This window comes from Anser cygnoides, chromosome 3 (assembly GCF_040182565.1).
Source record: "Anser cygnoides isolate HZ-2024a breed goose chromosome 3, Taihu_goose_T2T_genome, whole genome shotgun sequence".
NCBI classification, from domain to species: Eukaryota; Metazoa; Chordata; class Aves; order Anseriformes; family Anatidae; genus Anser; species Anser cygnoides.
In genome coordinates, this window is record NC_089875.1 from 14,229,253 (window position 1) to 14,250,949 (window position 21,697).

Here is a 21,697-nt window from a genome sequence, read left to right on the forward strand (position 1 = left end):
CTACTCCCTTCTGAGACCCTCAGGCTTCCCCATCTCCACTCCTCAGGCTGTGGAGTCAGAGCAGAGCCCCCAGCCATCTCCTCTGGCTTCAGCTTTCTCTCTCCAGAGCGCATGAGCAGTCTCCTAAGGCCCCATTTTCCCCAAGAAGGACAAATCCCTCCCTTGGCAAGCGCTGGCACGCTAGCTTTCAGAGCAACGCCGCCGCACATCGCGGTCGCTTCTGCTTTACCACACAGCTCCGGTCACCCCAGCACAAGTGAGGAAACAGCAACACCACGGCATGGAAATGAGTGGCTGGGAACAAAGTGAGGGGCACAGGAACGGGAGTGAGACACAGAGCAAGCAGCTCCAGATCCAGGATCCGCATCTAAGCCTCGCTTCCGTGTCCAAACCACAAGGTCGTCTTCCTGCTCCGCTTTCAAACGAGCGACTTGTTTAACAAAAAGCACGTGATGAGATTCATTCCTGCTGCATAACGGCCTCCCGAGAAATGTGAGAAAAGAGCCGACCAGCCAGCCAGTCAGTGGCGAGGCTGCGTCCGGCAGCAAACTTTTTTATTGTGTTTTTTTTACGGGCAACACGATGGGTATGTTACTTGGGAAACATCACATCATTCGCTAGCATCGCTCACTTCAGATCACTGCATCTGAACTTCCCACTGTTCACTTAGGATCTAACCCAAAAGCAACCTCAGGGCAGACGGAAAACCCAAAAGTGCAAGTTTTGAAGAAGCATTGTTCTCCACTCAGTTTGGCCGTGCTGAAATCAGGCGTTAGCGTGGCTGAAGTCACAGACCTTTTTTTGGCAAATCTAACAGGTTTTTGACTTTTCTGTCCACCAGGGCAGCGGAACTGTTGCACCGGCTGCCCCCAGGTCCAAGACTGCTCTGAGAAAGGTACAAACACACCACACCTCCACGGAGCCACGGCACGAGCAGCCGGCCGCGATGCCTGTTGCAGAACAGCTCGTTCGCTGTGTCTGCGGGCTAAAATAAAACGTGCTAATGAATTAACCACCACAAAGCGGTTACAAAAACACCACTTGCAGCCTTGTCTACCAGAGGAAAAAAAAAATACATACGTGCTTAAGACAGGGTGACAAGCACCTTTCAACAAGGTTTGAAGGCACTAACGGGGCTGCAGGGCAGGCCGCAGCCCGACACCCGCCAGCTGGCAGGGCCGGCCGGGCCGCACCGCTGCCTCTCCAAGTGCGCTGGAGAAGGGCCAGTGCGGCCAAGCCGGGAAAAGCACTGAAACCAGGTCAAGGTCAGCCCGCAAACCCACAGCAACTTCCTCCAGGTCTCGGCTACGGGCAGTTGTTCAGGTGCGAAGAGGCAGCAGCCGGGCAAAGCCTGCCGCGGAGACTTCAGAGACGAGGGATTCTCCATCGTCCACAGTGTCCACAGAAAGGAGCCCGTGCCACACGGCAGCTTCTGAAACCCAACTCTGACAACTCACCTACTGATGGTGAGCATAAAGTTTTCCTTACGGCTCCCTGCTTCTGTGATTCTTCACCACGACAGCAAGCCCACCTACCACCCCATCCATTTCCTCTGCTGGTGTCTTCAACAGCGGGCAAGCGCCTTGTATCCGACCCCCCGCAGGCTCAGAAATATGGCACCACGGTATGAGAGGTCTCCCGATACATACCACGATACGGCACGTTTCAGAAGAGAGCATATTGGAGACCAAAGTGGCACACGGGTGGCAGTGCAGCCCTGCGGAAAAGACTTGGGCATCCATTTCGAAGCTTCTTCAACTGGAATAAAAAATGTTTACATTTTCCTTAAAAAAAAAATAAGTTTAATTCTAAAGAATTGCACAGTAAAGATCCTTCACTCAAAAACAATTCTCACCACAACTGGTAAACGTGTATCTAGGCTTTTCAGCCACTTGCTCAGGTCCCTGAAATAAGGGGTGATGCTCCCCGAAGGAGTAGGGCAACAGACAAGGTTAGCCCCAGGTGAGCGTGAACATCTCATCAGTCCGAGGTGACATGAGCAAGGCGTAAATGCAGAGAAACGGGAACGTTGTCCTGTGCTCTGATGGGAGATTAAGGAACATAACAGGCAGAGGAAAAGCTTCAGTTAAGGGACTCGATAAACACCAGGGGAAAAAAAATGAGTAAATTATTCATATACACAGTATGCCATGAAATTCAAATGGACATCCTGGGTCTGCTTCTGACAAAGGAGCACACAAGAAAGAAAGGAATACTCAGAGCCAGCAGCCTCAGGCAGGAGGTAGGAGCGGACCGAAATAAATGGCAATTGACGGGACTGTATTTCAGGGAAGTGCATCCAAGAACATTCAAAAAGCCTAACTACAGGAAAAAGCCTGCTATTCACTAAGAGAGAAAGAAAACCTCAAAGCTATTAAAACACATCCCACGAGCATTGTCCAGCTGAAAAACAAAAGCCATGAAATAACGAGTTGTGGCCGCTGCAGCTTCGCAAGTAATAGCCTCTAAATCCTGAGAATAAAAGAAAATTAACTAGAAAACAGAAAAATTAAGATTCATAACTGAAGATTACTGAGTTACAGGTGTGCAAGGAAATAGAGAAGCAAGGAAAAAACATGAGAACGGTGCCAAGATTATCAGCAGGAGTGTGCAGGGCCTTTGAGGGAAAGGAGCAATGAGAAGAAATTGGATGTATAAGTAAGGTGGGAAAATCAACAGCCTACTAGAAAATAACTGAAGGAACACAGGAAAAATGCAGAACAGATGAAAGGGAGCTCTTCTAAAATATATAAGTAACGTACGCCTAAAAACTCTGACCTAAATAATATGGATTCAGAGACACTACCTGAAAACCAGGCAACAGAATTGCCCACGAGACATTTTGGATGAATATGATCTTCTTCCGTAGCAGAGAAAAAGTGTTAAAGAGCAATTAGAAGAGCAGCAGAAGCCTTTAGAACGGGACTGGTCTTTTCTTACCGGTGTAACAGCACAATAGCCGATTGTTAGTGGTCTTCATTTCTGGAAAACGGAACTGAAGGCATGAGTTCAACCATCATCCTAAGCTGCCTGTACTATGAAAGGAATTTGGGTATCCTACGCACAGAAAACCAGGTAAAGTACACAGCTCTGCAGGGAACCTGGGCATTTTTTGTCCAGGCGATTGTCCCATATGCACCTATCTCTGGACCTCGTGTTACTGAAGCCACGCTCACCCTGCAGAACAAGAAGGATTTCCAGTGAAGGTCTAAAAAATCAGCACGAGGAAGAAAATAAGGAGGACCTAGAAAAACGAGAACACAACAGGAGATTTTGTCTACCGAGCAGAATCCCTCGCTGGCTTAGACCGCACGAGCCAGGAGCAACAGAAACCGCCCGCCAGATGACAGCGGGCAGTAAATTGTAACGGTGCTCGCATTGCAACAGGCCTGCAAGGAAATGCCCGTGCAATTTTGGGCTGTGAGCACAGCGGATGAATCACCCCGCAGAGCGGGGAGCGGTCTCCGTAACCACAGTGGCGATGTGCTGAGGCACCTGAAACACCGCGCCTCTCCTCCGGGCCCGCCGCTGCCGGCGTACGGAGGCACCTGAACAAAGCCACCGCGCCTCGTGGCGGGGCCAGCTCCCCAGAAATATATACATACATATATATATGTTATATGCCAGCAGCATGTGCTCAGAAGGGAAACACGGCACGGAGAAATCCCAAACGCGCTCCCCTGTGCCGGACGAGGCGCAGGGAGGGCCGGGCAGCGGGCGGCACACCAGACATGTCGCTTCGCAGGCGCGTCGCCAAGCCCACGATATTAATAAGCAATCAGACGGCCGCTTGGAACATTTTGTTTTCTCTATAGGACAAAGAGGAAATCATAATTCAGACACGGCAAATATCACCGGTTACGAGACTGCTTCCTTAGAAGCCGGGGCCTCTCCCAGGCGCTCCCTGCCTGGAGCTGCGCCGTCCCCCCGTGGCATCCTACTGCCTTTTGGGGGAATAATCCGGAGCCATTTACTGCTCCCCAAGCAGCTTCTGCTGAGGCTGGAAGCTGACCGTGAAAACCCCTGATTTACCCAGGGAAGCACTGGAGAGCACCAGAGGCAGACAAATGCTTGTTATTCCGGCTGGAAGGAGATGGTTCCTTAAAGGAACACCGAGCACGGGGGTGTTCACCACCGAGCCAGCCTCGGAGAGGGGAATTTGTAGGGGCTGCAGAATAGACAGGCTGCGCTCACGCGGGGACGGAGCAGCCCCCTGAGCCCCCAGGGCTGCGGGATGCTGTGTAAATAAGTGTACCTGTGTCCTCGCGGCACGGGCTGTGCAGGGAGAACCTGCCTTTGCTCTCTGAGCTCAGCCACAGCAATCCACGAGCCGAAACGCTGCCTGTATCTCGCACCTCCAGTTCGAAACGCCACAACTTATCGTGGAACCAACATCCACAACACGCCGGCCGTGTCATGGAAAAACAGCAAGAACGAACCCAATCAGGCAATCTTATCTCGTTTCCTAATTCTTTAAGAACTCGCACTCGTGGCCTCTTGGATGTTAAAGGGAGCACGCAGAAGAGCAGAGCTATTAACAGAGGTTGAAAAATAACACTGCTTGGCAAGCCCGAGCCCCAGAGCGTGTTTGCACAAAGTCCTTCCACGCGTTTCTTCCAAGCGCGCGGAACAATGCAAGCACAGCACGGCGCTGCTTCGATGCAGACAGACATTTTACTTCAGCAACGCTTCGGCACACACCTCTCCCAGACTGGCCCCAAAACCAGAGAGACCCCACCAGGAAGGACGATACCTCCAGTCCGAGAGCGAGGCAACCCCCAAAACTCAACGGGGACTTGGTTCAGTGCCCTGGATTCCTCCCCGAAATCCTCCCGGCCTGGGCACAGCCCCTCGACAGCCCCTACACACGCTCAGGGCCGGGAGGATTAAGACCAGGCACGTGCAGAGGACAAAAGCCCCATTACCCCTGACTGGATGTTGTTTTGCCACCGCTGCCACTCCTGGAGCACAGCCGGGCACGGGGACAGCGTAGCGGGGTTCCTGAGATACACAAGCACAGACCCCCCAGGAACCCAGATGAGATTCGGGGCTGGGAAGGAAGAATCGCCTCCCATCTGCTACTCCCAGCTTCCACGTGCGAGGGCTACGTCCACACGCGCTTCACCATCGCCCGGCTCATTGCTCGACACCCACAACCAGACACCACCTCGAGGCACTCGGAAGCTGTACCGCCGCGTCCTGCTCCACACGCAGCACCCAAACCTGCCCCCAAACCTGCCCGCACTCCTCAGGCACGCGTTGCGTGCTCCTTCCAGGCTGCTGCCCGCGGAGCCCAGGACCTCCATGGGCACCACACCAGCTGGGCAAATTTCCAAACATTTCTGCTCCCAGCTGTCCGGCTGCTGGCCCCCCATGCTCCTCGCTCCCAACTCCTCAGCCTCCTGGTGCCCCTTCCAAGGGCTGGTTCTTACCGTGATTTCTTTTCCCCATGCGTTGGGCTCCTCTTGGCCCAGCGCTTGAGCACATCCCTGGTGGGCATCCCAGCAACGCGCGGGTCATAGACTCACTAGGGTTGGAGAAGACCTCCAAGGCCATCTGGTCCAACCGTCCCCCTACCGCCAATATCACCCACTAATAGGCTCACGGAGGTTGGAGAAGACTTTGAAGACCACCTGGTCCAACTGTCACCCTACTGCCAATATTACCATTAACAGAATCATGGAATCATTGAGGTTGGAGAAGACTTCCAAGACCATCTGGTCCAACCACCTCTGGACCACCCATATCACCACTAATAGAATCACGGAACCACTAAGGTTAGAGAAGACCTCCAGGACCACCTGTCCCAACCATCCCCTACCACCAGTATGACACATTGATAGCCTCATTGAGGTTGGAGAAGACCTCCAAGACCATCTGGTCCAAATGTCTCCCTACCACCACTATCACCACTAATGGAATCATTGAACCATTGAGGTTGGAAGAAGACCTCCAAGACTACCTGGTCCAACTGTCCCCCTACTGCCAATATCACCTACTAATAGACTCATTGGGGTTGGAGACGACTTCCAAGACCACCTGGTCCAACCATCCCTGTACCACTAATATTACCAATAATAGAATCATGGAATTGTTGAGGTAGGAGAACGCCTCCAAGACCATCTGGTCCAACTATCCCCCTACCACCAGTATTACACACTAATAGACTTGTTGAGGTTGGAGAAGACCTCCACGACCACCTGGTCCAGCCATCCCCGTACCACCACCATCACCACGAATCATCACAGACTCATGGAGGTTGGAGAAGGCCTCCAGGACCACCTGCCCAACCATCCCTGTACCACCGTCATCACCGCTAACAGACCCACGGAGGAGGTAGGAGAGGACCCCCAGGACCACCGGGCCCATCCGTCCCCGTACCCCCACCACGCCCACCACGCCCCATCCCCGCACACCACGCCCAACCTCTCCGTGACCACCGCAGCACCGGTGCCCCCCTCCCGGTACGCCCCATCCCAAGGCCCGGCGGCACCTCCCGGTACCGGGGCCCCCCCCGCAGCTCCCCGGGGACGTCTCGGCGGGCAGCACCGACCTCCCGGGACCCACCCACCCCGCGGTGCCCCCCGCGGGGCTGACCTGGGCACGCAGCTGGGCGCCGAGCGGTCGATCTCCCACGTCGCGAACAGGTTCATGGGCACCGGCACCGGGCCGGGACCGGCGGCCGTCACCGCCGCCGCCGCCGGTGTGGCGGCGGTCATCATCATCACGGTGGTCGCCGTGGCGGCCGCGGTCGCCGCCGCCGCCGCTCCCCCTCCGGCCGCCGCCGCCGCCGCCGCCGGGGGTCCCACGGGGGGCCCCGAGCCCAGCGCGCCGCCCGCCGCCGCCATCCCGCCGCCGGTGGCGGCCCCGGAGCCTCCGCCTGGGCGCGCGCCCGCCCGCCCGTTCGATGGGTGGCGCGCGAGCGCGCGCGGCGGCGGCGGAGGAGGCGGGAGACGGAGGCCCGCCGTCCAATGGGAGGGCGGCCCCGCGAGGCTCGCGGCCAATGGGAGGGCGGCGGGAGGGGCGCGGCTTTGCGGCGGGGAGCCGGCCAATGGCGCGCGGGGGAAAGGGGAGGCCGGAGGGTGCGGCCAATCGGGATGGAGGGGGGCGAGGGGCGTGGCTAGAGGAAGCCGGGAGCCAATCGGGAAGGAGGAGGGCGAGGAGCCCGGGGTGGGAGCGGCCAATGGGAGGCGGCGGGAGGCGGGGGGGCGTGGCGGCGAGTCCTTTAACGCGCGGCCCGGCGGCGGGAGCGCGCGCCGGGGGGCGCGGCCGGGCGCGCGCCCGGCGGGGTTGCCATGGCAACGGGGCCTGCTCGGGGGGCCGCGGCCCGGCGGGGCCTGGCGGGGCGCTGCCCGTGCTCCCGTTACTCGTCCGTGCGTGCCCCGGTACAGCCGCCCCCCACACACCCGGTGTCCCCTCCCGCCATCCCCGGGAACCCCCCCCCAACCTCCCGAGCCGCCGCCCGGGCGGGGGGCAGCGCCCCGCGGCCCCCACCCCGCAGGGCCGGGCCCCCGCAGAGCGGCGACCACCGGGCTGAGGGGAGCCCCCCGGCTGACCCGGGCCCGCTCCAGCCCGTGCCGGGCCGCTCCGGGCCGTGCCGCCGAGGCGGGGGCCGCCGCAGTCCCCGCCCGGCCGGGAGGGGCCAAACGCCGCCGCAGAGCCGCCGCCGGGCGATGCCGCGCCGGGCACGGGGCCGCCACCGGGGCTCCCCCCCCGCCGCCGCCGCCGTCCCCGCCCTGCCCCGGTTCCCCGGGGAGCCGCCCGAGGTAAGCGCGGCCCCGGCGGGGAGCTCCGGGGCCCCCTTCCGCGGCTGCAGCCCCGCCGGTGCGGGCTGAGCCCCGGGGACCGGGTGAGGGTCTCCCCCCGCCCCCAGCCGCGTCCCCGTTTCCCTCCCCTCGCCGAGCCCCTCCCGCCCCCGCCGCGCCGCGGGTCCCCGAGCGATGCTGCGAGCGGACAGCGAGAGCCGGCCGCGGACCCCCGCTCCCTCGCCCCGGCCGTCGTCCCTCCGTGCCGCTCCCCGCCCCGGCCCGGAGCAGCTCCCCTCCACGTCGCCGCTCTCCTGCTGCAGCCCGTCCGCGCGCTCAGCCGAAGGCTCGGGACATGCAGGATTCGGGGCTTTCGCCTGTCCGGGCACCCCCAGGTAACGGCAGCGCGCGGGGGGCTCGCTCGGCGCAGGGGCTGGGGGGGGGGGGCGGCAGCCCCGTGGCAGGCCCCGCTGTGGTCCGAAAGCGGGGCAGAGCGGCTGCCGGGTGCGATTCGGGAGATGGGGCAGCATGCTGAGCACAGAGCTGGGGGGCGGGAGGTTTCCAGCTCCCCCAAAGGCTTGAGGAGCCTGCAGGGTTAAACGGAGGAGCCCTTGGGGTGCTCCCCATCTATCGGGACCATCATCTCCCTCATCCCCGCGCCAGCCTCTGGCACCTCTGCCTGGCAGGTTGCATCCCTCAGAGCGCGCAGGTTCTTGGCCAAAATAGTAGTTCTGGAATGGCGGTGCCCCGCGTGCCCCGCTCCCACGCGCTCGCTCCGCTCAGTGCCACCCGCACGCTGCCGGCGGCCCCTGCCCTGCCCAAGCGTGCTCGGGCAGCGCGGCGAGCAGCCAAGCTTCGTCCTCCATTTCAGCCCGGGGGCTGGCTCCCCTCCAGAGCAGCTGCCGAGCCGTGCCACGCAGGGCCCCCGGTTCCCTGCTCCCTCCGGCGCTGGCAGCAGCTTCCCGCAGCTGTGCTCGGCCAGGAGGAGGGAGCCCAACAGCGCCCGTGCCACCCGAGGCTTGTAGGACACTCATGGGGTCCAGGCTTTGCTCTGCCCCTGTGCCGGGGAGCCGAGCATCGGGCTGAAATCGAGGGCCTCTCACAGAGCCGTGGCCCAGTGCTGCCTCTCCTTGCTCCCTGCTCATCATGCCGGGGAACAGCGGGCACGGGCAGACAGCTGTAGGCAAAGCTCTTGAGGAGTGCGAGGCTGGAGGAAACTGAAGATGTTGGGCAGATTTCTTCCCTCCCACCCTACAGCTTATTTTTAGCCCGGCTGTCCTTTCTCCTAATGCTGAGCATGAAAATGAAGGAGGCTAAAAAGACAGGGGCTCTGGCTCTCAGCCGTTAAGGGCCTGCTCGGGATGGAAGCACAGCCACGGCCGTGCCTGCCTTCCAGGAAAGAGCAGAACCAGGGCCGTGGACTGGGAAAGCCCACGGAAAATAAGGCACGTGCCCTTCGCTGCGGCAGAGATTAAGCAGTGCGAGGAGCTCCTGGAAGAGGCAGTAGCACCCCGAATGCTTGAGGGACATCCCCATGGTCTCCCCCCCTGCAGCCCCTGGGGTCTGAGCTGGGGCTTGTGCCCATTCCCCAGCAGCATGTCCTGTGGAGACGTGGCCTGGCACGTTCTGGGGGTTTGAAACAATCCAGGTAGACAGGCTGGGAGAAGAATCGATGACCATCCACCATCCCCACCCCTTCTTCTGGTCATCCACAGCGGGTGGGGAGAGGGGGGGGGACAAGAGGGTGGGGACGGGCAAGCCCGGCAGCTCCCTGATGGTCCTGCCTGTTCCTCCCCGCAGGATGGTTCCCTCCCCGCCCATCAGCAAGCCCCACGTGTGCCTCTCCACGGTGCTCATCATGAGCAGCCTCATCCTCATGGATGCCTACCTGGTGGAGCAGAGCCAGGGCTCCAGGAAGCTGGGCATCTGCGTCATGGTGGCAGTGGGTGACGTGTGCTTCCTGCTGGTGCTGCGCTACGTGGCCATCTGGGTCGGGGCGGAGGTGAAGACAGCCAAGCGGGGCTACGCCATGATCCTCTGGTTCCTCTACGTCTTCGTTCTGGAGATCAAGGTCTACTTTGTCTACCAGAACTACAAAGCCGACCGCAAGAGCCTGGACCTCATGGCCCGCAAAGCGCTGACCTTGCTGCTCTCCATCTGCATCCCGGCCCTCTACGTGCTGCTGGTGGCCATGGAACGCATGGAGTACGTCCGGACGTTCAAGAAGAAGGAAGATCTCCGCAACCGCCTCTTCTGGGTCATCGTGGACATGCTGGACGTGCTGGACATCCAGGCCAACCTGTGGGAGCCCCAGAAGAAGGGCCTGCCGCTCTGGGCAGAGGGCATCATGTTCTTCTACTGCTACATCTTGCTCCTGGTCCTCCCTTGCGTGTCCCTCTGCGAGATCAGCATGCAAGGCATCGGCATCGTGCCGCACCGCATGATGCTGTACCCCATGCTGAGCATGCTCACCGTCAACATCACCACCATCTTCATCCGCGGCAGCAACATGGTCTTCTTCAGGGACGCCCGCGTCTCCAGCATCTTCATGGGCAAGAACATGCTGGCCATCGGCCTGAAGGTCTGCATGTTCGTGCAGTACCAGCGGCACCGGAACCACGCGCCGCCGGGGCCGGGCCCCGCCCCGCAGGGCACCTGCCAGCCCCAGCCCTCCCCGGCGCCGGGCAAGTCCCGGGACCAGCCCGCTTGCCCCGAGGAGCTGGCCCAGGACAACACGTGATGCACCAGCCCGGGCACCGCCACGCTCGGCCATCCCCGCGAAACGCCAGGAGGGCCGCGGCGCCCCTGGACGGCGGGGACTGATCCTGCCTCTCCTCCCTCCCTGGGCAAAAGTGCTCCGGTCCCCGAGGGCAGCCGAGCAGCGCAGGGCCACGGCCCCCTGGCTCGGCCCGGGGCTGCGCGGGGACGCCGCCTGCCCCACCGCGGCCTCTTGGCCCCGCTCCCCATGCTGCGAGAGCCGGGTGCCCACGCTGGGGGGGGGCGAGGACTTCCTCCTCCTTCTTGGACAGCCGCAGGCTCGGCGGGGGCTCGGCCACGGGACCTTTTTCGTATCTCCCTCTTTGCAATAAAAGACCTGAGCCCTCCTCGTGTCTGCGTCCCCTGTCCCTAGCGGGTCCAAGTGTCACGTGGCGGCGGGGGGGAAAAGGGGGAGCTCCCTGGTGGCCACCCAGACCCGGGGAGAGGTCTGGGGCTGCAGCAGGAGTGCTGCCCGCTGGGCGGGTCTCCCAGCAGCTAGGGATGGGGGCACAGGGACCTGGGAAGGCTGCTCCTGCACGGCCTCTCAGCCAAGGCTTCCGGCCTCCTTCCTCAGTTCTCTCCTTGCGCCCTTACCAGGAGAGGTTTGTTCAGCTCCAGGACAGAAACAGCACAGAACAGCAAACCGATGCCACAAAGAGGCCGTGCTAGCCTCGAGCTTCGGTGCCACCACGCTGCTGCCAAGGAACCCCCCCCCTCCAAAGGCGTAAGGATGCGGCAGGCTCTGCATCGTGAGGCCAGGAGAGGAGGAAGAGGCCGGGCAGCGCACAAAGCAAGCCGCGCGTGGGCTAAAGGCGGCTGAGGATCTCCTTATCGTCCCTAACCGAGCTGGCACATCCCACTTCTTCCGCCTTCCCCCAGTCTCACCAAAACCCGTCAGCAGAGCAGGATGTGCGGGGAGGCAGATGCTCCAGTACCGCCCTCAGCCAGGCAACGGTGGCGTCGCTCGCCTCGCTTCCTGCCCGCCGCGAGGCCTCTCCCCGGGGCCCCAGGCAGCAGCTGCCCGCCTGCGGCAGCGGGGCTGCACCCTGCCCTGCCGACCTGGGTCTGACAGGGAGCACCGGGCCCGCACCCACGTCACCTCGGTGAGGAGAGGGCCAGCAGGAGGGAGGAGAAACGACAGAGATGGCGGTCGTGGGTAGTGCCGGAGAGAGGCACGTCCTGTCAGCTCAAACTACAGCTTGGATTGCAACAGCACCGACACCGGGAATAGAGGGAAAGTGAAGTATTTATTTTGTGCGGAGCCAGCCCTTGAGAGAACAAGCTGAGAAGGGGGCAGCCCTGCTGGAGATACCGGGCAGCTGTGCCCCACCAGCCAGCTGCGTGCCGGGCCGCGAGGGAGGCCTGCCACGCCACGGCTGCTTTGACAGACACCGACACAGTTCTCTCGCCTCTTCTCAGCGCTGGCCATGCTGCATCTGGATACCACACCCAGGTCGGGCCCCCAGCAGCAAGGTGTTGGCCCTCTGGGCTCACTGCAGCTGAGGATGGGAAAACCGGCAGGGGCTGGAGAACCGTGCTGGGAGGCTGAGGGAAGCTGGCTTACTGAGCCTCAGAGGGAGAGGCCTACAAGCAAGCCCTCCTGCTCGTGCCCAGACCTGTAACGAGGTTTTTAACAAGACAGAGCCGGGCACGTCACTGAGAACAATGATCACAGGCTAACACCAGGCAGCGTTCCTGGAAGAAAAAAAGAAATCCCCTTGAGACCTGGAAGCAGTGGAGCAGGGGCCCAGAGAGGTGGTGGCATCTGTCCTCGGACATCTCCAGCCCCACACGAAGCAAGCCCTGAGCAGCCTGTTCTGAACGCAGCCCTGGCCCTGCTCTGAGCAGGGCCGGGACCGGAGCCCTCCCACCTCAGCTGGTGCCTGTGAGACCCAGAGAAGAGCCAGTGACGCAGGGCACAGCTTGTGCTCTCCTAGCTAGACGAAGAGATGGGCAGGTGCAAGGTCTGGAGCCTAAAAACATCACCGTACAGCGATGGCAGGAAGATGGGGGGCCGTCCCCAGGCCTGGCCAGGGCGGAGGGAACCCCAGCAGCAGCCCCACCTCTCCAGGCAGCAGCACGCCTGCCCAGCCGTCACAAGTTCTTCTGCGAGGGCAGACGGCGCTTGTCTTTGATGGCGTTCCTCTTCCTTTTCTTGTTCAGGAAGCTCTCCAGCTTTCCACTCCTCTTCAGCTCTGCGTACTTCTCTGCCAGCTCCAATTTCCGCTTCTCAGCTGCAAAGGAGAGAGGAGCGAGGCTTTAACCCAAGCCTGAATCATCTCCGCACACTGGCCCCTTCTCGCCTCTCCCTGCCTGGCTCCAGGCCCGGCTTGTCACTCGGGTGCCAGCACCAGACCCATCCCTCCGCAGCTCCAAGCGAAATTATCGACCACTCACTTCCAGAGCTCGGAGCCCTGTCAGCAGCACGTTCGCACTCTGTACTTACATTTCTTCAGGAAGAAGGGTTTCTTCCCCTGCTTGGCCAATTCCCGTTGTCGTCTCTTCAAAGACAGCTCCCTCTCCCTCCGTTTTTGCTGTTTTTTCTGTGCCAGTTCTTGCTGTGTCTGCACAGAAAGGATGGACCGTGTCAGCAAGCGTCTAGAGAACCCTCAGGTCACACACCTCCTCTCTTCGTGCCTCACAGGAGAGGAGCTGCTGCACCGAACTTACCATGCGGTTCAGGAGCTGCTGCAGCTTCTCCTTCTGCTCCACGTCCCGGCATTTTTTCAGCTGCTTCTGAATCATCTGGAGAAGAGAGCAGAAAGCTGCGTCACTGCCTGCCTGCCAGCTCCGCTGCGAAAGGCCTTTGCGGAAGCTGCTCCTGCCAAGCAAGGTTCTCCTGGCCAAGGACAGGCATAAAGCATCACCTCCTTCTCCTGCTTCTTGATGGCGTCCAGGAAGCTGTACGTCTTCATAAATACTTCAGGGTTATACACTCCAGACAGGTCATCAAATCGAGGGTCTCTGTGGATCTGGAAGCGGGAAAGGCAGAGCTGAGAGCCGGGGCCAGGTTTACCGTTAAGGTCCTGCTTTCTCTCTTCCCATGGATCAGACCCTGACGTTTTTATTTTATTTTTTTTATCTAGCAATATTTACAGCCACCACTGAAAACATCTGCAGTTAGCAAAGACTGAGCCCAACAACAAAGGTGGCGGTCCCTCACCAAGTCATCACATCTGCATCCAGTTTACCTGGCAACAGCAACAAGCCAAATTAAGCTCGGCACCTGCTGCACCCCACCTCTTGTTCTCCCCAAAACGCGCAGTACCTGTACCCACGCTCAGCAGGCTGGTCCAAGCCCCGTCTCCCACTAACAGCCTGTGCCACCTTCGGCAGCCCCAGCACCACCTCCGTGTCCCTCGGCGTCACTAAGGGAGCTGAGCTGAGCTGGGGAGAAGGAGCACCCACCTTCTTTGTGACAGAGACAACTTGTCGCAGAAAAGGCACGGGTTTCTTGGCAGACATCTCCACCGGCCTGAAAGAGGAAAAAAAAAAAAACCACATACTTGAAGGGAGCAGAGGGCAGAAAGAGGCTCAGAGTAATGCGCCAGCAGGTCACGCAGACCCTCTGGAGGATATTAATGCACAGTGCCAAAACACCAGGCTTCTCCCATGGCGATACCTTAGAGGTGGCCTGGTCAAGAGCCAGACAAGGCTAGTGCAACCAACCGATCTATAGATGCGTGGCTAAAGTAATCCCCCACAGAACATCTGCGTGTTTCGTGTCTTGTTCCAGAACCTCAGAGCCCACTGTATCAAATGAAAACCTGCCTCTGCACAGGATGCGTCGGTAAACGCACCGTACTCAGTCATCACACGCACGTTCTCGTTCACCACGTGACAACCCTCTTGTGTTCCTAGCCCAACTCACGCGCTACTGAGCGGTACTCAGTGTGAAAGGCAACACCAAAGCTGGGTGTTTCTGCAGTGACGTGGTCGTTACAGAGACAGGTCCGCCCTCCTGTGACCAGGAGCAGTATAACTGATGTGTGTCACACCGTAACTCGGGTACAGGAAAGGCCAGACCCCAGGAACGTGGGCCATACAGCTTATGGCACGTATTCCAAGAGATACTTCGCAGTGGCTCAGGACCCAAGTCCTTCTCGTAGCCCAGGCCTTTGGAGCTTGGTGCTTTAGGGTTGAGAGGAAGGCAGGATAACGCGGGAGAAGGGAGTATTACTCTCCCCATACCACTCAGATGCTGCATCCCATGATTTGTCCGTACATCACCTACGTTACCAGAAACGTGGAAAGACGTGTGAAGCTGAGAGTCCTGGCGTTACAGCCACACTTGGCAATAGTTTCACTGGGGCAAGGAGCACAAACAGCCCTGAGGCAATAAAGCAGATCTCCAACTCATGCTCGAGGCAGCATTTAGCGTATCTTCACATCCGCTCATGTAGCTGCACCCCTGTGCAACGCTCAAACCAGCTTTATAACCCATCGCTGAAAGCAGCCGAGTTGCCGGGGATTTCCCTGAAGCCCTTTTTAAGAAGTTCACTTCCATTATAAAAAACCATGAGAGAAACAGCATCTGGGGTTTACAGTGATGCAGCGCTTAAAGGATTAGGGGAATTAAATAATAAAAACAGAATTATGCAAACCAGGTATTAGAAATAGAGACGCTGTCTGAGGATGCTGCACTACACAAGATCTCCCAGCCTCTCGGGTAGGAGGCAAAGTAGACGCATCATTCTGGTCAACTGCTTCATTCAGAAGGAAAACCGACTCGGCAGAGGTTCAGAAATAGGGGAGGGAGCACCAGTGCAACAGAGGAGACCTGTTCAAATCGCTGGGATATGACCCTGAGGACTGAGAACTGTTAACTACCGCAAGTAAAGGGTAATGGTATGGCAGCTGCTAATGGCAGAGGCCGGCAAAGAGATCTGATAGGCTTTGTTGCACTGACTACATTCCACAGTCGCCACATCAATAGCGTCTCCAGAGAATACAAACAGGAGGCGTAAAGACTACGGAGAAGGAGAACGGGATAGTACTGGGCGGAGGGGAGGGAGGGAGGAACATCAACGCAGATGAGAGAAGAGCAGAAGGATGAATGAAATCCCAGAAAAACTGGCCAACTCTGCAGCTCCGGGAGCCGGGCAGGAGACCCCGATAAGCTGGAAGGGGATCAGAAAGCAGCAGGGGGACAGAGGTAGAACACTCTCCCTTAAAAGAGAAGCAAGCCGTGCTTCTGGGTTAAAAGCATCTCGGTACAGAGGGCGTACAGGAATTGAGTGCTGATTTAACTGTCAAGTAACAGGTGACAGCTGGGGAGCAGGACAGAATATCGAGAGCCCCAACGCTATCAGCCCGTTCCCAAACAAAGCGCTGGGGTGAAGGACGCCGCTGTACAGCACGTTAAAGGAGATCTACAGCAGCCCCAAGGCAACAGCGACCCGTGAGGAGTTCCCAGCACAGCTTCTGGAGAGCAGAGGGCACACAGGAACTTCATTCTGAACGCACGAGGACACCTTTACCCCTTTTTGCTTCGTTGCTGCTTCACTGCGGGTTTGGCAGTTTTCTTCGCACCGGCCACCTGCTTGCTCACTCTTGTTCCCGTACCACTCTGCAGCTGCAGTCGTTCCTCAAAAGACATAAAACACGGATCTGGAAGAGAGAGCAGAACACGCCTGAAACAAACAGCTTCTTGAGGCACTTCTTGAGTTCCACCAAGAGGGACAGCTCAGTTGGCTACAACTGGCACGAGCCCAGTGGTGCCGCCCCTCTCCTGCTGCATGCACCCCTCAGCTCACATCTTATATTTTACAAATTATTCCTTCTCGCCTCTGACCGCCGAATAGAAGACCACCACAACAGAAGAAACATCAAAACCACTTCTACGCCAAGTGCCGATGAATGCACAAGATATTCTCCCGGAGTCTTCTGTTGCTACGCTTCTTTAAGATCACTGTCACTGAAGGAGACTAAACAGTTCTTACAAGATATAAAACATTAGCAGCCCGAATGACGAGTACTACACCAACAGCGTACTGTTCTCCTCCTCCTAACTGCAACCAAACCAATTCTTTCTGGGTTCACACCTGGGAGGTGTCTGCCTGCTCAGCACCTCTTCACAGTGCCAGGCACGCAGTCCTGGCGGCGAGGCACAGCTGGGGTACCAAGCGGCTGGCACAAAACACCCAAACATGGCCTCCCCAAAACAGCCGTACCCTGCCCCAAGTACTGCCCTAAGAAATGCTTTCTTTTCGCTTGTACACTCGAGTTTTCAGAGCAAGGGAGAAAGGAAACGTTAACACAGCGCTGTTTGATCACCCTGCTCCCCCAAAACACCCTTCCCGCTGATCCTGCTGCCGGCTGATCTCCTCCCTGGCTCAGGCTCCCTTGCCCCCCATCACCGTTGCCCTTTGTCAGCCTCGTGCTGCCACTCAGTGCCTGCACGGCCACAACGCGACACCTTCCGAGCAGAGACCTGCGCTCACCGCTCAGGTACAAACCGAGTGCCAAGCAGCTCGGCAATTCATAGCCATCATCTTAGTGGAGTTTGTAGCCTTCAGTGCAGAAATCTTTAAACTGCACTACAGGAAGAATCTGTATTCGTTACACAAGTTACTGGGGCGTAGAGCAGTTAATCTCTATATAGGAGGATAGATACGTGGGTGTCCCTGGATGAATGAAAGTTTCTGTGCAAGGTCAGTGAGAAGGGCAGAGAAAACATTAAAAGAAAGGAAGAATGATGTGGAAATGACTCTAATGTTTTGTAAAGACAAAGGCACTGTCACTTGCAGTGCAGAATTCCAGTTGGCCACATTTCCAAAACAGTACCGTGAAAGTAAGCAAAGGCTCACATGCTGGCAACAAAACCAAGAAGCAACACATTAAAACCTGACGGGGAAAGCACCTTCCGCACAGCAGTGTCAGCACAGGACACGTGTCCTACCGTGTGTCTGTAGGAGGCTGGCAAGAACTAGCCACTCACACTGTTACAAACATCATCTGAGAGCAGCAGAAGAAAAAATGACAAATCACCAGCCGTTGTAGGGCAGAAGCCAGAGGTCCCAGGGGGCAAACAGAGCTGGGCAGCAGCTGGGGAAGTGCAGTGCCCTGCTCCAGAAGGGCTGCTCCCATCCCTGGGTGAAACTCGCCGTCCTGAGGGGCTCTCCATCGCGGGCCCGGCCTGCTTCCCTCATCCCCCGCACCCTCCCCCGATCCTTTAACCTCCTGGCTGCTTTTTGTCCCTTTTCCCCTCAGAACACCTCAGCGGGAGGGGACCTCCAGAGACCCACCCCCCCCCTCTGCCAGACCTCCAGCCCCACCGACGCCCACGGCGGGCCACCGAGGTGTCACCAACCCCCTCGGGAGCACCCGTTTCCCTTACCCCTACCTCAGGCAGGCTCGCCCCGGTGCCCGGGCCCAGCAGCTTCGGGCCGCTCCGGGGCAGGAACCGACCGAGGGGACAGCGGGTTACGGCCCGGCCCCTCAGGGCCCCCTCAGGGCCCCCTCAGAGCCCCCTCAGGCACGGCGGGAGCGGCCGCAGGGCCTCACCTTCCGACGCCGAGCCCGCTGCCGCCTCCTCCTCCTCCTCCTCTCCTCTCTCCTCCTCTTCTTCTTCTTCCTCCTCCTCCTCCTCCTCCTCTTCCTCCTCCTCCTCGCCCCGTGCCCCCCTGCCCCCCCTCATGGCCGCCCCCTCCCCTCAGCCACGCGCCCAGCGGCGGTCGGGAGGCGCGCATGCGCAGTCAGTCAGTCACTCAGTCACTCACTCACTCGGTGGGAGGGGCCTTTATTGAGGAGCGAGCGGCGCGCGGCGCGCATGCGCGCTGCCCGGCGCGGCGGCCTCCAGCGCGTCGCCTAGGAGACGGGCCAGCGCCAGGGCGGCGTCGGGCGGCGCGGGGCGGCGCGGGGCAGGCCGCGGGGCAGGGCCCGGGGCAGGCCGCGGTCCCGGGGCAGGGCGGGGCGGCGGCGGAGGGCGGCGAGAGGCTGTCGGCCAAGGCGCGGAGCTGTGCGGCCAGCCGGCCGAGCGCCGGGCCCGGCGGGGAGGCGGCGGCGGCGGCGGGAGGCGGTGCCGGGCTGCGGGGCGGCGCGGCGCGGCGCCGTGCCCGCAGGTAGGCCGCCTCCTCCTCCCTGCGGCGGACGCGGCGGTGAGGGGCAGCCCCCGGGGCTCCGCGCCCCACCCTTAACCCCCCCCCCGTCCCCCCGCCGAGCCTCCCGAGGCCCGGCCCAGCGCTCACCTGAGGCTGCGGCTGGAGCAGGCGATGAGGCCGCGGCCCCTTCGCGCCCAGACGCGGAGCCAGGCCCAGGTGCGGTCCCTGCGGAGCACGCGCAGCACCGCGGGGCTCGCGGCCGGCCCCGGCCCCAACGCTGCGGGCAAGGGGAGGCGTTAGGGGGGCGGGGATGCTCGGAGAAACGGGGCTCAAGGGGGATCGTCCCCCCTCTGTGTGCGTCCCCTCACTGTGCCAGGGCAGAGCGCTGGTGGCCCCCAGCTCAGCAGCCACCTGTGTGCTTGCAAACCCACGTGGGCGTGTAACTAACCCTCTGCTTCCTCCTTCTTACAGTGAGCAGGACTAAACTTGCTTTGTCCCAACCATCCTGGTCTTGGGTGTAGTCAGACCAGGGTAGAGGAGGACACGGACAGTTCCAGGCCTGACACTCACCCACAGCCCTGTGCTGGGCAGCTGCGAGGTCAGTGTCCTCGGGGTGCAGGAGGCTGTACCACGACTGACCGATCAGCTCCTCCCTGTGGTAGCCGAGGTGGTAGATGACACTGGGGAGGACAAGAGGAGTGGGGTCCAGCCTGTGTCCTGCACCCGGGCTTAGCGAAGTGAAGCCATCCTGGCTGTCCTGGACAGCCGGCTGGGGCTGCGGTGTGAGCGGGCACCCCTCACCTCTCCGTGACATCGGTAAACGTCATGTCCAGAGCATGAGTGCTGTGGAACAGGTCGTCCTGAGAGCCAGCATCGCCCTCTGCAGCCAGCCGTGGGACCGGAGTGCAGAGGGCCAGGAAGGCTGCAGTGGGGGAGGCCGGCCAGCGTGGGGCCAGGAAGCGCCCACGCACCGCCACGGCCCGGTTACCCCCGTGCTGCAGGCGGAAGGCCTTGGATGTGCACATCTCGCTGACAAACGTGACTTCTGCGGAGAAGCAAACCTGCCGGGGTGGGTCAGGGGCTCCCCTGGCAGCCCCGCTCCCCTTCCAGGCGGCCACAAAGAGCCCAGCACCTGTGAGACCCCCACCCCAGCAGCCTCCCGTTCTCCCAGCCTTACCCCTGCCTGGCTGCTCCTGCGCCAGGAGGAGCTTCTTGCACACGTCCTCCCGCGCTTGCCCATCCAAGATGTCGAAGACTGTGTCCCCCTGGGCGAGAAGCTCCACCTGGTCGGGGAGCTGTCGTCATGGAGCGTGCCTGCCCCGCGGGGCCGGGTGCTGGCACACCGCGAGCTCGCGGCCTGCTGAAGCCACCGGAGAGCCTCGCGGGGACAGCGACTGCAACCCCGCAGCGGCCAGGCCTTACCATGGAGAGGCCCAGGACCTGGGAGACGTTCTCGGAGACGTAGACCAGCTTGCCGCCGGCTGAGAGCACCAGCAGAAACCCCGGCAGCAGGGAGAGCAGCTCCGCACCCAGCACCGGTCCCGCCGGGGGAGCCGAGTCTGCAGGGGGAGCACAGCGTGAGGCTCCTCCAGGAGCAGCGCCCCGTGCAGAGCCGTGCTGGCGAGGCACCGGGCAGGTACGGCGGTGCCCGCGGGTACCTGGAGGGAAGAGGTGAGCGCCCCGGAGCCGGAGGCACACCAGGGCCATGGTGTGGAGGTAGGAGAGGCGCTCCTTCTCCCGCGCCGAGATGGGCAGCAGGGAGCGCAGCGCCTGCAGCTCCGCGTTGATCTGGTCCCGGCGAGCTTTCGAGGCGCTCTTGGTCGACCTGCAAAGCCAGCTCTTTGGGGAGCCCTGTCCTGGGGAGGGGGGGGACGGCGTCCCCTGCTCCGGCACAACGGCAGGCTGCGGGAATTGCACGCTGCCCAGCCTGCAGCCCCGCGGGCGAGGGGCAGCTCACCTGAACGGCTTGGAGACGCCGGGCGCCGACCTGGCCCTCCCGGGCAGGCAGCTCGCCTCTGCCTGCAGCGGCCTGTGGCAGTGGCTGCAGAAGATGGTCATTGTGCCGGCACGGCGCGCCCGGAGCTGGCGGAGCGCCTCTCGCCTCCTCCGCCTGCGGCTGCCTCTGAACCCGCTGACCCCCGCTGCTCCCGGCCTCCTTTTGTAGCCTCCCGGGGCGCAGGGGCCAAGGCGGCGGGCGGAGGAGAGGTACCTCTCCTGACGCAACTGCCAACAGCTCGCGGCTATTTTTAGAAGGCAGGCTGCTAAAAATAGCCCCGGCGGCCCGGCTGCAATCTGAGAGGGGAAGCAATAAAAGGAAGCTGGGGTCTGTAAAGCGAGCCTGGCAGCTCAGGAGGGGGCGATGACGAAGGCAGCAGGGATCCCACTGCGGGGTGTGCGTCCACCAGCTACCGGCCGACCATCAACAGCCCAGCACAACGTCCGTGGTGGGCTGGGGACCTGAGCTGCGTGGGGCCACGGTGTCCCTCAGCCCTTGGAAGGGAGCAGGGTGCCCACAACCCCCTCCCCAGCAAGGCCACCGCCTTCTCCCCACCAAAGGTTTGCTCTCCTAGAGGGAGCTGGCATGGGGTACCGGGTGTCTCCACCAGTGCCCCAGAGCTTGTGATTGTCCCTGCAGAAGCCCCATCCCACAGCCAGGAGCACCTCGGGGTGCAGCCACGCTGCCCGACACCGAGTTGGGGGGTCTGTGGGTGTCCCCTGCCGCCTGGCACGGCGCAGGGAGAGGGAGCTTGGTGCTTCAGTGCTGGGGGAGGAGGGCTGCGGCACAAAGCTCCGGCACCTCGTGGCTTTGGAGAGGCTGCTGGGTGAGCGGGGGGAGCTGGAGCTGCCTGCCAGCCTGGGGGAGATGCCCAGCCAGCCCCCGCGGCTAACCTGGTGCCAGGGACTGCTCTCCCTGAGCCAGACATGCTGCCAGCACAGCCCGGCTCCCTTCAGGCCCCAGCCTCACCCTTGCTGCTCGTCGCCCACCACAGCCTACAGCGGGGCAGTGCCAGAAGGCAAGGAACCAGCTCCTGAGGCACCCGTGGAGCCTCCAGCCCTCTTACCCCGGGCGTCGCACAGCTCCCACCCCACCCCACCCCATCCCACGCCCGCTGCAGTGGAGGCCCAGCCTTCCCCTCCCAGCACGGCGGCCCC

General features: G+C 60.9%; 4 protein-coding genes across 5 annotated transcripts in view; 1 reads left to right on the top strand and 3 right to left on the bottom strand.

Moving 5' to 3' along the window:
* The window catches only part of LOC106044720 (phosphofurin acidic cluster sorting protein 2-like), a 50,851-nt gene extending 43,940 nt beyond the window's left edge, over positions 1-6,911 (bottom strand). Inside the window, exon 1 of the mRNA XM_048079004.2 lies at positions 6,598-6,911. Within this exon, the coding sequence (XP_047934961.2) occupies positions 6,598-6,848 (251 nt within the window). The 5' untranslated portion in view covers positions 6,849-6,911. The remainder of the gene's footprint in view (positions 1-6,597) is intronic.
* Positions 6,912-7,698: 787 nt separating this feature from the next.
* On the top strand, positions 7,699-10,849 carry LOC106044721 (transmembrane protein 121-like). The gene is made up of 2 exons (XM_048078979.2): positions 7,699-8,140; positions 9,546-10,849. Exons 1-2 carry the CDS (start codon positions 7,941-7,943, stop codon positions 10,483-10,485), a joined length of 1,140 nt encoding a protein of 379 aa, XP_047934936.2. The 5' UTR covers positions 7,699-7,940; the 3' UTR covers positions 10,486-10,849.
* Positions 10,850-11,730: 881 nt separating this feature from the next.
* On the bottom strand, positions 11,731-18,163 carry RRP36 (ribosomal RNA processing 36). 2 transcript variants are annotated; one of them, XM_066993514.1, is made up of 8 exons: positions 18,009-18,163; positions 15,983-16,112; positions 13,911-13,977; positions 13,370-13,474; positions 13,173-13,247; positions 12,949-13,066; positions 12,566-12,736; positions 11,731-12,197 (listed from the first exon to the last, which is right to left on the bottom strand). In XM_066993514.1, the coding sequence occupies exons 1-7, from the start codon at positions 18,139-18,141 to the stop codon at positions 12,597-12,599; spliced, it is 768 nt and encodes a 255-aa protein (XP_066849615.1). In that variant the 5' UTR covers positions 18,142-18,163; the 3' UTR covers positions 11,731-12,197; positions 12,566-12,596. The 2 variants fall into 2 exon arrangements, with proteins under 2 accessions (XP_066849615.1, XP_047934937.2); XM_048078980.2 differs by having other exon boundaries at positions 11,731-12,736.
* Positions 18,164-18,691: 528 nt separating this feature from the next.
* NPAS4 (neuronal PAS domain protein 4) lies at positions 18,692-21,628 on the bottom strand. The gene is made up of 4 exons (XM_048078972.2): positions 20,502-21,628; positions 19,967-20,369; positions 19,346-19,827; positions 18,692-19,224 (listed from the first exon to the last, which is right to left on the bottom strand). Exons 1-4 carry the CDS (start codon positions 20,600-20,602, stop codon positions 18,945-18,947), a joined length of 1,266 nt encoding a protein of 421 aa, XP_047934929.2. The 5' UTR covers positions 20,603-21,628; the 3' UTR covers positions 18,692-18,944.
* Positions 21,629-21,697: the final 69 nt, after the last annotated feature.